The 15,876-nt window shown below is 35.6% G+C and overlaps 1 protein-coding gene across 9 annotated transcripts in view; it reads left to right on the plus strand.

Annotated features, from left to right (window-relative positions):
- Nucleotides 1-15,876, plus strand: part of Ect2 (epithelial cell transforming 2) — a 90,044-nt gene that overhangs the window by 18,404 nt on the left and 55,764 nt on the right. For all 9 annotated transcript variants that reach the window (XM_040270096.2, XM_040270100.2, XM_040270099.2 and 6 more), the window contains one exon: nt 5,281-5,417. In XM_040270096.2, the coding sequence (XP_040126030.1) occupies nt 5,281-5,417 (137 nt within the window). The remainder of the gene's footprint in view (nt 1-5,280; nt 5,418-15,876) is intronic.

A 15,876-nucleotide genomic window follows, 5' to 3' on the forward strand; every position in this document is an offset into this window, starting at 1 on the left:
GTAGGGACAAATGAGGCAAGGCACCGAAGATAGCAGGAAAGAGTTTTATTTGGCTGCAACCAAGTTCAGAGGGTACAACTTTTGCTGTAATCAATTAATCCCCTGAACCCCGAGTTCAGGGAGTTTCAGAGTTTTATACCTAGCGTATAAGGGGCGGGGCTCAGAAGTTCACAGTCTGCAGAAGTTCACATAAAAGCAGCTTTTTCTTTCACTGTTCTGGGCAAGTTAACTCTTCAAGGACAACACCTGAGAAGGGGAGAGCTTCATCTTTCCTTTCTTTCCTCCCCCTGCCAGCTGTTACCATGGGCCCATTTGTAACTTATCTTAAAAAATGTAGACATCTCTGTGAAGCCCAGCTCAAGGCCAGAGGCCTTGTTTGCACATTTCTTCGAAGTACTATACTTGATATGTTTGTGAAAACTTGTAAGGGATTGTCCAGCACCTGGAGTGCTGGTATCTTCTTGGCCAGTGACCAAGTAAACAGGGTGACATGAAAATAGGAAGTTTATCTACATTGGACTCTTTTGCAGAGACTCTTTTGCTGACAGTCCCAAAATCAGCCATGGTGAAGAGGGCTTTTCTGTGGAGAAAGGGGGTGCCCACTTCACCTGAGCAGGGTCCAGCTCTTTTTCCTACGTTCAAGGAGGCTACCTCAGCCTCAGCCTGTTCCCTGGCCTGCCTTTCTCTCTCAACTTCCTGCTGGAGGCTCTCAGCCCTCTCTTTAGCATCATCTGCTTGCTGCTGCAGAACCTGCATCTTGTGCTTCATTGCCTTGATGGCGGTGATCCTGACGGTGGTGCCCACCCAGCGGCTTCTCAATATCTGCCTTCTGCCTCCTCTCGGCGCTGTAGCTGCTTCTCTGTTTCTCATTGTTCTTTTAGCTCATTCTAGATTAGAGCTGCAGTCCATACTATATCAAATTGTTCTTTTTGGGGGAGATAGTTTTTATGTAGCTCACAGCATTTAGCAATCATTGAATGGGCTATTCCTTCATGAACATATTTTTTCCTTTTGGCTTTGGTGATATCACTCAATTCTTTTTTCTTTTTTTTTTTTAAGAGAGAGAGAGAATTTTTTAATATTTATTTTTCAGTTTTTGGTGGACAAAACATCTTTATTTTATTTTATATGGTGCTGAGGATCGAACCCAGTGCCCGGCGCATACCAGGCGAGCACCCTACCGCTTGAGCCACATCCCCAGCCCCAACTCATTTCTTATTCTCTTTTGCCTAACATTTCTCTCCAACTCTAAATCTATATGTTTTATGTTCTTACTGAGTCATCGTTTTTCTATTATATTCTTTCTAAATGATCTCATTTAATTCCATGATTTTAAATAATATTTATATGTTGATAATTACTAAATATATCTTTTTCCCTATTTAGTTCCCTATTGGATACCTTCTTGTCCAAGTTTGATGGGCATTATAAACTTAACATAGCCAAGTTAGAACATTTGATTCTCTTTACTACTTTGAATTCCTCGATTTTTTTACCATCTTTCATAGTCTTTCTGTAAAAAGGTCTTCTAAATGTTTGTGTTGGTCTCCTAAATGATTGCTTCATTTATGTTGTCTTTCCATAAGCAACACTCTAAAAGCCACTCCCATGCTTTAAAAGTCATTCAGTGGCTTTATGTTATTGTAGATTTTCTTGTTTTTGTTTTTGGTATTAGATATTGAACCCAGGATCACTTTAACACTGAACTATATCCCCAACCCTTAGTATTTTGTATTTTGAGACAAGGTCTGTCTATGTTGTGCTGTGCCTCATGAATTTGCCCAGGCTGGCCTCCAACTTGCAGTCCTCCTGCCCTAGCCTCATGAATTGTAGGGATTTCAGCTGTGCACCTGGCTCAACAAGGAATTTTAAAAGTCTTTTGAGCAGAATAGTTGGACAATTTGTAGTGGATTATTCTAAGAAAGTTGAAAGGTAGTTGGGAAATATCTAGACCATGAAGTAATCTACTGTGATGGATTGGGTCATGAGATAGGACACTAAATCAGGGTAGTTGGTGGTGAAAAGTATGAAGCCCTGGGAAAATACTGATAGAAAGGAGTAATAAGAAGGGAACAGACACCAACAATTAAAAAAAAAAAAAAAACCAACAATAAAAAAAATAAATAAATAAAATTTAAAAAAAAGAAGGGAACAGGGAAGATGAAGGTGAAATATTGATTTAAATGAAAGAAACATTGGCTTGGCACAAATAGGATGTTTATATTTTTCAGGACTATTAGTACAATTTTAACGAAATTCATGTTATATCAAAGTAGAAATGTCTGGTAGGTTTGGAAAAGTTATACCTGGTGCTTGGAAGGAGGATCATGATTAGATATGTAACTCTGACAATAATGGACAGGGAATGAGGTGGTAGGTGCTGATCATAACAAACAATACTGAAATACATAGTTTGGGAGACAGGAGAAGAAATTGAACCATTAAATAAATTAATTTAAAAAGAAATAACTATGGATAAATGGCAGAAAGTTCAGTAGTGGGAAGGGAACAGGGGCCAGTGGGAAGTACGGGTGGGGTGGGAAGGAGAGGTACTAAGGACTGAATTAGAAAAAAATATATTCCATGCTTTTGTAATTATGTCAAAATGGATTCTACTGTCATGTATAAATAAAAAGAACCAATTTTTTTTTTTTTTTTAAAGGAAAGAAAACAGGCATGACATCTACACTAATCTATTAGGTCCTCTATTCAGTTTGTAGATCACTGCCTATACACCATATAATTAAATTAGATCAGTGTGTCACCATTCCCCTCCCCTCTGTAATGGCAGACATTTATGGGTTAGGTCAGTGTAGCCTGAAGTAATGTAAGGAAAGTAGAAAATTTCTTTGAAGTCTATTATCTTTGAAAAGCTTTCAGAGCTCTATTGCACACATGATTTGTTTTCATATAAAAATGTTTAAAAATATTTGGTATTGAATAAAATTGATATGTTGGGCATATATTACCTTGTTTACTTCATGTCACATATTCCTTTTATGTTATATATTCCTCTTCCAATTGAAAAACTTGCCATTAGGAGATATTCTATATAATATTGAAGTATTCTAAACATTTCTTTTCTTTTATTGGGGGGGTGGGTACCAGGGATTGAATTCAGGGGCACTTGGCACTGGGCCACGTCCCCAGCCCTGATTTGTATTTTATTTAGAGACAAGGTTTCACTGAGTTGCTTAGCGCCTTGCTGTTGCTAAGGCCGACTTTGAACTCTTGATCCTCCTGCCTCAGCCTCCCGAGCTGCTGGGATTATAGGCATATGCTACCATGCCTGGTGAAGTATTTGAAACATTTTGATTGAGAAAATGTGTTTTAACCTTCCATGATTTTTTTTGTTTCCTTTCATGAAATATCTATAAAGTATCCAAATTATATCTTTATTCTACTCTGAATTGGACTGGATGTTTTATATTATGATACTTTGATGTAACAAAAAACTTTTTTTTTTTAGTTGGGAATTGAATCCAGGGACACTCTTAACCACTGAGCCACATACCCAGCCTGTTTTATTTAGTTTTTAAAATTTTGAGATAGGATCTTGCAAAGTTGCTTATAGCCTTGCTAAGTTGTTTTAGGCTGGCTTTGAACCTGTGATCCCCAGCTTTTAGCCTCCTGAGTCGCATCACAGAGATTACAGGCATGTGCCACAACATCTGGCTGTCACAAAGAATTTTTAATTATTTTTTTTCTATTTTTGTTAGGTATTTCCTTCATATGTATGTAAGAAGTTTTACACAATTAATTTTGTATGATTATAACTATATACATATGTGTGTATATATATATATATATATATATATATTTTTTTTTTTTTTTCCCCTCATACTGGGAATTAAACCTAGGATCTCATGCATCCTAGGAAAACCTTCTACCACTAAGGTACATTCCCTAGCCAATTTTATTTTAATTTTAATTTAGTTTAATTTAATTTTATATTTTCACTAGAGATTGAACCCAGGGGAGCTCTACCACTGAGCTATATCCCTAGTCCTTTTTGTTTTTTATTTTGAGACAGATTTTTACTAAGTCACTGGGACTGACGTCAAACTTGTGATCCTCCTACCTTCAGTTTCCCTAGTAGCAGGAATTACAGGCCTATGCTACTCTGCCTGGCATGCCTCCTTTTTTAACCATAGCATTTTTATATGTTACTTTATATTTTATTTTTATTTATTTATTTATTAAAATTTTTTTCTGTAGTTGTAGGTGGACAGAATGCCTTTATTTTATTTGCTTATTTTTGTGTGTTGCTGAGGATCGATTCCTGTGTCTCACACATGCTAGGCAAGCGCTCCACCACTAAGCCACCACTCCAGCCCCCATTTTATTTTATGATTTTAGCTTTACAAAGATTCCTATTCTTTCTAAATAGAATTTTCAAATGGATTTTTTTTTGCCATGTTGCTTTAACCTTCATTTAGTAAAAATGTTTCTACATACATACATGTGTGCACAAGTGCCTGCACACATACACTTTTAATATCTGCACTGTTTGAGAGTAAGTTTTAGATATGATGTGCTTTTAACTCTCTATATGTTTGTTTCCCAAAATATGAGGTTATTTCTTAAATAACCACATTATACTTATATAATGAGGAAATTGGCATTGATGCCATGAACTATAGACTGAAATTTCTCTAGTTTTCCCACTAATATCTTTAGAGCTTTGTTTGGAGGTTCTAGCAGGAGAGCACAGCTAATTGTATACCTTTGACTGAAGATCACTCCTCCTCTAGTGGGGAAGGTTGTCCTCTTTGATTGAGTATGCAGCTTCCTGAAAGATGCCTGTGGAGCAGTGAGGGAGGAAAGGAACACCCTGTAGCTAGCCAGATCACCAAATCAACATTGTAATCACTGGAGTGACAGATTTCATATCTAGATAGCCCCCATACTGACCCACTAATAACTGTCCTTTTAAGCAAAGCAAAACCGAAAAGTTCATTTTTTTGGTCTAAGGTCTAATGCAGTATTATAGTTGGTTGTCTTTATCCTCCTCTAGAACAGGTTCTTGTTGTTCTTTGTATTTAATGACCTTTATATTTTTGGGAGCATATGTACCATTTATTAGTAGAATGTGTGTCAAGTTGGAATGAGTGATGTTTTTGACCATTATATTTTTCTGGCCTTATAATGAAATTTTACTTTAATGAAAATATATATGGTAGTGGTATATTAAGCAGCCCCCCCCCCATTTTATTAATTCTGTAAAATGTTTGGTACTTAGAGCTGGCTTCCATTAAATCTTTCTTTCGTACCTTTCAGAAACACCGAAGTCTTGTAATACATCTTCTAAAAATTCCACTCCCATTCCTTCAAAGCAGTCAGCCAGGTGGCAAGTTGCGAAAGAGCTCTATCAGACTGAAAGTAATTATGTAAATATTTTGGCAACAATTATTCAAGTAAGTATGGGTTTGGTTGTAAAATGATTGCCAGCGTTGCTAATACATAATCTAGAAAACTATGTTCTTATTTGGATATTTTTGTGTTTTGTTTTTGTTAAAAATACTGTTTCTTATAAAAAGTATATATGCATATAATTTGAATACAGATATTAAAAATGAAAATGTGTGATGAAAACTATTAGGGAATGGCATTACTCATCCAGAAGTAGCACCATTTTTAGTAATCACTTTAAGGAGAGAAAGACCCCGAGTCTTAGTTGGTGGTCTTAGGACAATGTTTGATTCAGAACTATGTAGATTTGGGTTGTCAACTAAAGCAACCAAGACAGATTCTCCAAAGAATAATGATATTTATTTGGGAATAACAGCATTTTGTTGGGAATATGCAGGTCATAGTATTCAGAGAGGTTGAAGCAAGGGAAAGTTTTTAAAGACAAAAAATGTAAAGGATTACATGCAATATTTTGAAATAATAATGCTTGTTCCTGATGGTTAATGAGAGTAATGTCAGTTCAAGGTTGAACAAACAATTGCTGGTCAGATGTCCTTTGTGAAAGTACTTTTTGTATAAGATTGTGGTGACTTCTTGGAAATTTTTGTTTTCGGAAGTCTTTTGTGTTTTTACTATCATGCAATTATGTCTAAGGACCCTTAACTTCCTGGATTTATTTAGTTTCCTTTGGTTAGAATTGACACAAGGGACTCCATTGTGATTCTGACAACTTTGACATTGTCAAAGTACTGCATTTATATTTGGAAATGGTACAAAATTTTTTTGAAAGTGTGTAATAAATCATTGCTGTATTTAATACAGTATACATGAGAAAAAGATTGTCTAAGCAGTAGTAATGAAGCATAACAATATTGATATCAGTAATTTTTTAGTAATCATTTCATGTGACCCATGAAATATATAGTGGTTATTCTTATATAAAGAATATATATATACACACACACACATATGTATGTATGTATATATGTGTGTATGTGTATACATTTTTTTTTTTCCTGGCACTGGGAACTGAACTCAGGCCCTTGCACATGGTAGATAAGAGCTCTACCACTGAGCTATATCCTCAGCCCTGCTTACCAATATTGAAATGTACTATGAAGTTATTTCTAAAGAAAAACAATTTTATTGAATCTTTATAGGGTAAGATTGAAGAAGATATTAAGGAGTAAATTGACATTCAGTGCTCTGAAAGATACAATAATAGAACATTATTTAGGTACCTGTAAAGAAAAGGAATAATAGTGGGGCATGGTGGCATATGCCTGTAATCCCAGTGACTTGGGAGTCTGGAGCAGTCGGATCGAAAATTCAATATCCGTCTCAGCAACTTAGTAAATCCTAAGCAACTTAGTGTGACCCAGTCTCAAAATAAAAAATGAAAAGGGCTGGGGATGTGGTTCAGTGGTTAAGTGCCCCTGGGTTCTATCACTGGTACCAAAAAAAAAAAAGGAAAAGAAAAAGAAAGAAAAGGAATACATTTGTTTTAGGTAGTGAAGGAGATAATTTTACGTACTGTCAAGAAAATAAAGTTGAGGCCACCAGACTTATCTTTGAATAGACAATAATAGAGAGTTTTTGATGTGAGTTCAGTATTGAACAGAATTTGTTTCAATTCTTAAAATGACTCCTTAAGGAAAACTTGTACACTGTTGGTGGGATTATAAATTAGTATAACCACTATGGAAATCAGTATGGAGTTTCCTCAAGAGATTATGAATGGACCCAACTATACCACCCCTCGATATTTATCCTAAGGCATTAAACTCAGCATACATGCATAACTATGATACGTGCATATCCATACTTATAGCAGCACAATTCACAATAGCCAAACTAGAACCGGCTTAGGTATTTGTCAGCAGATGGATGTATAAAGAAAATGTGGTGTATATATACACACAATTCATCCATAAAGAAAAATGAGATTATGTCATTCACAGGAAAATGTTTGGAATTTGAGAACATCATGTTAATGAAATAAGTCAAACTCAGTAGTTCATATATTTTCTCTCATGTGGAAGCTATTTTTTTTAAAAAAGGAAAAAAAAGGTGGGGAGGATCTCATGAAATAAAAGGGAGAACAGTAAAATAGAGGAAAGGGATCAGAGGGAAGGAGGAAAAAATGGAAAGGGGAAATACTGGGGAATAGTATTGGCCAAATTATATTATTTATTTATTTTTAAAAATGAACCCAGGGCCTCACACATGCCAGGCAAGCATTCTACCACTAAGCTACAACTCTAGCCCCAAATTATATTATATTATTGTATGCATCTGTGAATATGTAACAGATTCCATTATTATGTACAACTGTGATGTACTCATTAAAAAAATGAGGGGAAAAACCCCGATTCCTTCAAGTCCAATCTAATGGCCTTTAATTGCTTATACCATTGGTAGAATGCATGAATAAGAAATGAAAAGACTTCTTTCTTCTTCTAGAGATTTGTGTTCACAACTTTTTTTTATTAGCAGTAGTTAATGTTTTATGAGGCCTTTTCCTGTTTTAAACTTATTTTTAAATCAGCTTTGCTCTTTCTCAAGGGAAATCATCATTGATGAACTTCTTGTATTTATAGTATATAGTGTAAGTATTTATAGTGAAACAATGTGGTTGAGTATCAGAAAATTCCTTTAACATATACTATTCATGTACTTTGGTAGCCATTATTACCTAGAAAGGTAAATCTTTTCACGCCATGGTAAAAGGCACTGAAATTTCAGAATTCTAATTTTCATATCAGTTAAATAAATTCATGAAAACTCCTTTTTAAAAAACCCATAAAATCATTAGACTGGAGACAAGTTTTCATACTACTTTGCTTAGTATAAACTCATCAATTTAAAAAAATTATATATTTTAGTTGTAGATGGACATAATACCTTTATTTTGTTTATTTATTTTTTATGTGGTGCTGAGGATTGAACCCAGTGCCTCATACGTGCAAGATGAGTACTTTACCACTGAGCCACAACTCCAGCCCCTCATCAAATGTTTTATGCAAACCTAAATTCATGATAGTATTCTCTCTAAGCTTTGTTTTAGGCCTAGTGTTTTTCTTATTTTGAATTGTATTTGGAATAAATTAGTTTCAGCATAGCTATTCAAACTAAATGAATATCCAGAAACAGTTTATTTATTCTATATAATCCTTTGGTGACTCCTAATATAAACTATTGAGCCAAGTATTAAAGAGGATTTCTGTTTTAAAGGAAGTTCTAGTGAACGAGGAGAAAGAATCTAATTGTTACCATGTGGAAGGTTATGAACATCGTAAGATAATAAACATTACAAGGGAGGTTTAGTTATGCTATTAAATTTGTAAACTGAGAGTTTTACTAGAATTCTGTGACTTTTACATCAGAAAAGCAGCATAAAGAAAGTAACGATTGAAGTAAAATTTTAAAGTATAGTTATGATTGGTACATGCAAACACAATATGGGTGGGAAGTCTGTTTGAGATTGGGCAAACAGTCCAAGGGATGGAAGAAGTATATCATTCAAGGTAGAGTAGTGCATGGATACAGAGAAAGTTGAGATAAGATGGTCTGTGTCAGACTCGAAGGCCTTTGAACAATGTATTTATCCACAAGCTGTAGGAAAATTTATAATGTGAAGGGGGAATAATAATTACATCTGACTTATACATTTCAGAAAGATAACTTGGTTTGCTTTGAAGATGTTGACTTTGAAGATGTTGAAGAGGGTAGATTGTGGAGATAGAGACAAGTTTGGAGATTATCTTACTAGTTCATCAGAGATTTTGAGGTGCTGAACTTCTTAGGGTTGAATCAGTAAAAATGAAGAGGATATATTTCAGAAATATTAGAAAGGTAGAATCAATAGTTTTTAGCTACTTAATTTTAATTTTTTGATACTGACTGTTGAACCCAGGGGTACTCAAAACACAAAACTACATTCCCAAATCCTTTTTATTTTTTATTTTGAGACAGGGTCTCACTAAGTTGCTGAGGCTGGCCTCGAAATTTTGATCCTCCTGTCTCAGCCATGCAAGTCTCTAGGATTATAGATATGTACCACTATACCTGGCTATCTACCTAATTTTATATGGGGAATTAAAGCAAATACAATAGAGCTATTTTAGGATAGTTTATATCTTAAGACTACCGGGAGATTTTTAATGAAAAGTGATGTATTTTGGTTAGGACTTTGAATGAACTGATGACTAGAAAGAGTAATACTTAAAAATTGATTACAGGTATTTTTGAGACCTTTATTGTGTTTTTCTCCCATTCCTTTCCCTCTGATCAGAGATAATCATTATCTGAAATTTCGTACTTATAGATCCCTGGTACACATATCACATATGTGTAAGAATACAAGTTTTATAGTCATTTTTATACCTTTAAAGCAAATTACTTTTTTTTTTTAAATGGAAGTATTCTTGAAATCTATCTTTGTCAATGCATGTAGCTGCAATTCTTTTTATTTTTCAGTCCTGGGGATTGAATTCAGGGGTTCTTTACCACTGAACTCCATCTCTAGTCCTTTTTTATTTTATATTTTTCATTTTGAGATAGGGTCTCTCTAAGTATTTTAGAGTCTCCTTAAGTTGCTAAGGCTGGCCTTGAACTTGGTGATCCTTCTGCCTCAGCCTCCTAAATTGCTAGGATTGTAGGCATACACATTATTACCCAAAACAATGAATTCTTTTCCTTTGTGATTATACCTATTTATTTAACGATTCTGTTGTAATAGACATATGGGTTATTGTAAGTTTTAGGTTTCTTGTTTTCTGTTTTTTTTTTTTTTTTTTAATCATTATTAGCAGTGCTACTGTGGAAATTCATATGTAAACATGTCTCCTAGAAAACATTCTGGATAAAAAGCCTGGAATTGCTGAGCCATATGCTATGCACATTTTCATTTTTACTGGAATTTGGTGGTAGGTTGGAAAGTAGGCTTTGTGTTAGTCTTCTGTGCCTGCTGCAGCTTCTATAGGTGGAACTTAAATTTTTATTAGACCAGGCAAGTGACCTTGAGGGCAAAAGTTGGCTTTAGTACTAAACTTTTTGTTTTCACTCTGATTTTAACTTTTAAAGTCACCCCAGTTTCTTATGAGCTTACTGATGTATCTGGTTTTTCTTTTCTTTTTGAGAGAGAGAGACAGAGAGAGAGAGAGAGAATTTTTTAATATTTATTTTTCAGTTTTCGGTGGACACAACATCTTTGTATGTGGTGCTGAGGATCGAACCCGGGCCGCACACATGCCAGGCGAGCACGCTACTGTTTGAGCCACATCCCAAGCCCTGGTTTTCTTAATTCAACATTTTTAGTTGATTTTTGCAGGTAGGGTTCACCCTACTAGTAGAAATGGAAAGCTTGATTATGTGTATGTGGGTGTGGGTGTGTATTTGGAATTTATAGGTTTAAGTTAAGAATTGTATGATAAAACAAAATATGAATGAGAAAAACAAAGAATTATTACTGTTTTACGGGGGCTGAATATGTAGAGTACATGCTTAGCACACAGAGACCCTTGGTTCTACCCTAACACACAAATAGTAACAAAAATAGTAACAAAATTATTACTATTTTTTAAGAACTCTTAAAATTCTGCTAGTCTACTCTTTACAAATCATACGTTCCCCCCCCATACACCTTCTATTTGTGTCTTTCTGTAGGGTGAACCCTATGTTCAAAATATGGTTACATCAAAAATTCATTGAAATCCCCTAACCTATGGGACATCATAGCTTAGCAACACAATATATAGTGTATAGTGTATACTGCTAGCCTAGGAAAAGATCAAAATTTAAAATTCAGAATATGAACATGGTTTCTACTAAATGCATGTCACTTTCACACCATTATAAAGTTAAAATCATAAGTCAGGAACTGTACCTTTGGCATCTATAGTGATGTCACAGTTTTTATTTCTTTTTTTTTATTGGTTATTCAAAACATTACAAAGATTGCAGAATCACATCGGTTACACATCCACATTTTTACATAATGCCATAATAGTAACTGTTGTATTCTGCTACTTTTCCTATCCTCTACTATCCCCCCTCCCCTCCCCTTCCATCTTCCCTCTCTACCCCATCTACTGTAATTCATTTCTCTCCTTATTTTTTTTCCCATTCCCCTTACAACCTCTTATATGTAATTTTGTATAACAATGAGGGTCTCCTTCCATTTCCATGCAATTTCCCTTTTCTCTCCCTTTCCCTCCCACCTCATGACTCTATTTAATGTTAATCTTTTCTTCCTGCTCTTCCTCCCTGCTCTGTTCTTGGTTGCTCTCATTATATGAAAGAAGACATTTGGCATTTGTTTTTTAGGGATTGGCTAGCTTCACTTAGCATAATCTGCTCTAATGCCATCCATTTCCCTGCAAATTCCATGATTTTGTCATATTTTAGTGCTGCGTAGTACTCCATTGTGTATAGATGCCACATTTTTTTATCCATTCATCTATTGAGGGGCATCTGGGTTGGTTCCACAGTCTAGCTATTGTGAATTGTGCTGCCATGAACATTGATGTGGCAGTTTCCCTGTAGTAGGCTTTTTTAAGGTCTTCAGGGAATAGTCCGAGAAGGACAATAGCTGGGTCAAATGGTGGTTCCATTCCCAGCTTTCCCAGGAATCTCCATACTGCTTTCCATATTGGCTGCACCAATTTGCAGTCCCACCAGCAATGTATAAGAGTACCCTTTTCCCCACATCCTCGCCAGCACTTGTTTTGTTTGACTTCATAATGGCTGCCAATCTTACTGGAGTGAGATGGTATCTTAGGGTGGTTTTGATTTGCATTTCTCTGACTGCTAGAGATGGTGAGCATTTTTTCATGTACTTATTGATTGATTGTATGTCCTCCTCTGAGAAGTATCTGTTCAGGTCTTTGGCCCATTTGTTGATTGGGTTATTTGTTTTCTTATTGTTTAATTTTCTGAGTTCTTTGTATACTCTGGATATTAGGGCTCTATCTGAAGTGTGAGGAGTAAACATTTGTTCCCATGATGTAGGCTCCCTGTTTACCTCTCTTATTGTTTCTCTTGCTGAGAAAAAACTTTTTAGTTTGAGTAAGTCCCATTTGTTGATTCTAGTTATTAACTCTTGTCCTATGGGTGTCCTATTAAGGAATTTGGAGCCTGACCCCACGATATGTAGATTGGAGCCAACCTTTTATTCTATCAGACGCATAGACTCTGATTTGATATCAAGCTCCTTGATCCATTTTGAGTTAACTTTTGTGCATGGCGAGAGAAAGGGATTCAGTTTCATTCTGTTGCATATGGATTTCCAGTTTTCGCAGCACCATTTGTTGAAGATGCTATCCTTCCTCCATTGCATGCTTTTAGCCCCTTTATTGAATATAAGATAGTTGTACTTTTGTGGATTGGTCTCTGTGTCCTCTATTCTATACCATTGGTCCACCCGCCTGTTTTTGTACTAGTACCATGCTGTTTTTGTTACTATTGCTCTGTAGTACAGTTTGAAATCTGGTATCGCTACACCTCCTGATTCACACTTCCTGCTTAGAATTGCTTTTGCTATTCTGGGTCTTTTATTTTTCCGTATGAATTGCATGATTGCTTTATCTATTTCTACAAGAAATGCCCTTGGGATTTTGATTGGCATTGCATTGAACCTATAGAGAACTTTTGGTAATATTGCCATTTTGATGATGTTAGTTCTGCCTATCCATGAACAGGGTATATTTTCCCATCTTCTAAGATCTTCTATTTCTCTCTTTAGGGTTCTGTAGTTTTCATTGTATAAATCTTTCACCTCTTTTGTTAGGTTGATTCCCAAGTATTTTATTTTTTTTGAGGGTATTGTGAATGGGGTGGTTTTCCTCATTTCCAGTTCAGAAGATTTGTCGCTGATATACAGGAATGCCTTTGATTTATGCGTGTTGATTTTATATCCTGCCACTTTGCTGAATTCATTTATTAGCTCTAGTAGTTTCTTTGTAGACCCTTTTGGGTCTTCTAGGTATAAAATCATATCATCCGCAAATAGTGATAATTTAAATTCTTCTTTTCCTATCTTAATGCCTTTAATTTCTTTTGTCTGTCTAATTGTCTGGCCAGTATTTTGAGAACTATATTGAATAGAAGTGGTGATAGAGGGCATCCCTGTCTTGTTCCAGATTTTAGAGGGAATGCCTTCAGTTTTTTTTCCATTTAGAATGATGCTAGCCTGAGGCTTAGCATATATAGGTTTTACAATGTTGAGGTAAGTTCCTGTTATCCTTAGTTTTTCTAATGTTTTGAACATAAAGGGATGCTGTACTTTGTCGAATGCTTTTTCTGCGTCTATCGAGATGATCATATGGTTCTTATCTTTAAGTCTATTGATGTGGTGAATAATGTTTATTGATTTCCGTATATTGAACCAGCCTTGCATCCCAGGGATGAATCCTACTTGATCATGGTGCAGGATCTTTTTGATATGTTTTTGTATACGATTTGCCAGATTTTATTGAAGATTTTTGCATCTAAATTCATTAGGGATATTGATCTGTAGTTTTCTTTCTTTGAGGTGTCTTTATCTGGTTTGGGAATCAGGGTGATATTGGCCTCATAGAATGAATTTGGAAGTTCTCCCTTTTTTTCTTTTTTTCTTTTTTTTTTTTTTTTTTACTGGTTGTTCACAACATTACAAAGCTCTTGACATATCATACTTCGAACAATAGTTTCAAGTGAGTTATGAACTCCCATTTTTACCCCAAATACAGATTGCAGAATCACATAGGTTACACATTCACATTTTTACATAATGCCATACTCGTGACTGATGTATTCTGCTACCTCTCCTATCCTCTACTATCCCCCTCCCCCCCATCTTCTCTTTCTATCCCATCTACTGTAATTCATTTCTCTCCTTATTTTTCTTCCAATTCCCCTCACAACCTCTTTTATGTAGTTTTTTATAACAATGAGGGTCTCTTTCCATTTCCATGCAATTCCACTTTTCTCTCTCTTTCCCTCCCATCTCGTGCCTCTGTTTAATGTCAATCTTTTCTTCCTGCTCTTCCTCCCTACTCTATTCTTAGTTGCTCTCATTATATCAAAGAAGACATTTGGTATTTGTTTTTTAGGGATTGGCTAGCTTCACTGAGCATAATCTGCTCTAATGCCATCCATTTCCCTGCAAATTCCATGATTTTGTCATATTTTAGTGCTGCGTAATACTCCATAGTGTATAAATGCCACATTTTTTTAATCCATTCATCCATTGAAGGGCATCTGGGTTGGTTCCACAGTCTAGCTATTGTGAATTGTGCTGCTATGAACATCGATGTGGCAGTATCCCTGTAGTACGCTCTTTTAAGGTCTTCAGGGAATAGACCAAGAAGGGCAATAACTGGGTCAAATGGTGGTTCCATTCCTAGCTTTCCCAGGAATCTCCATACTGCTTTCCAAATTGGTCGAACCAATTTGCAGTCCCACCAGCAATGTATAAGAGTATCCTTTTCCCCACATCCTCGCCAGCACTTGTTATTATTTGACTTCATAATGGCTGCCAATCTTACTGGAGTGAGATGGTATCTTAGGGTAGTTTTGATTTGCATTTCTCTGACTGCTAGAGATGGTGAGCATTTTTTCATGTATCTGTTGATTGATTGTATGTCCTCTTCTGAGAAGTGTCTGTTCAGGTCCTTGGCCCATTTGTTGATTGGGTTATTTGTTGTCTTATTGTCTAATTTTTTGAGTTCTTTGTAAACTCTGGATATTAAGGCTCTATCTGAAGTGTGGGGGGTAAAAATTTGTTCCCATTATGTAGGCTCCCGATTTACTTCTCTTATTGTTTCTCTTGCTGTGAAAAAACTTAGTTTAAGTAAGTCCCATTTGTTGATTCTTGCTATTAACTCTTGTGCTATGGGTGTCCTGTTAAGGAATTTGGAGCCTGATCCCACAATATGTAGATCGTAGCCAACTTTTTCTTCTATCATACGCAGAGTCTCTGATTTGATATCAAGGTCCTTGATCCATTTTGAGCTAATTTTTGTGCATGGTGAGAGGAGGGGATTCAGTTTTATTTTGTTGCATATGGATTTCCAGTTTTCCCAACACCATTTGTTGAAAATGCTATCCTTCCTCCATTGCATGCTTTTAGCCCCTTTATCGAATATAAGATAGTTGTAACTTTGTGGATTAGTCTCTGTATCCTCTATTCTGTACCATTGGTCTACCCGCCTGTTTTGGTACCAGTACCATGCTGTTTTTGTTACTATTGCTCTGTAGTATAGTTTGAAATCTGGTATTGCTATACCACCTGATTCACACTTCCTGCTTAGAATTGCTTTTGCTATTCTGGGTCTTTTATTTTTCCATATGAATTTCATGATTGCTTTATCTATTTCTACAAGCAATGCCATTGGAATTTTGATTGGCATTGCATTAAACTTATAGAGGACTTTTGGTAATAACGCCATTTTGATGATGTTAGTTCTGCCTATCCATGAACAG

This window comes from Ictidomys tridecemlineatus, chromosome 3 (assembly GCF_052094955.1).
Source record: "Ictidomys tridecemlineatus isolate mIctTri1 chromosome 3, mIctTri1.hap1, whole genome shotgun sequence".
Lineage (NCBI taxonomy): Eukaryota > Metazoa > Chordata > Mammalia > Rodentia > Sciuridae > Ictidomys > Ictidomys tridecemlineatus.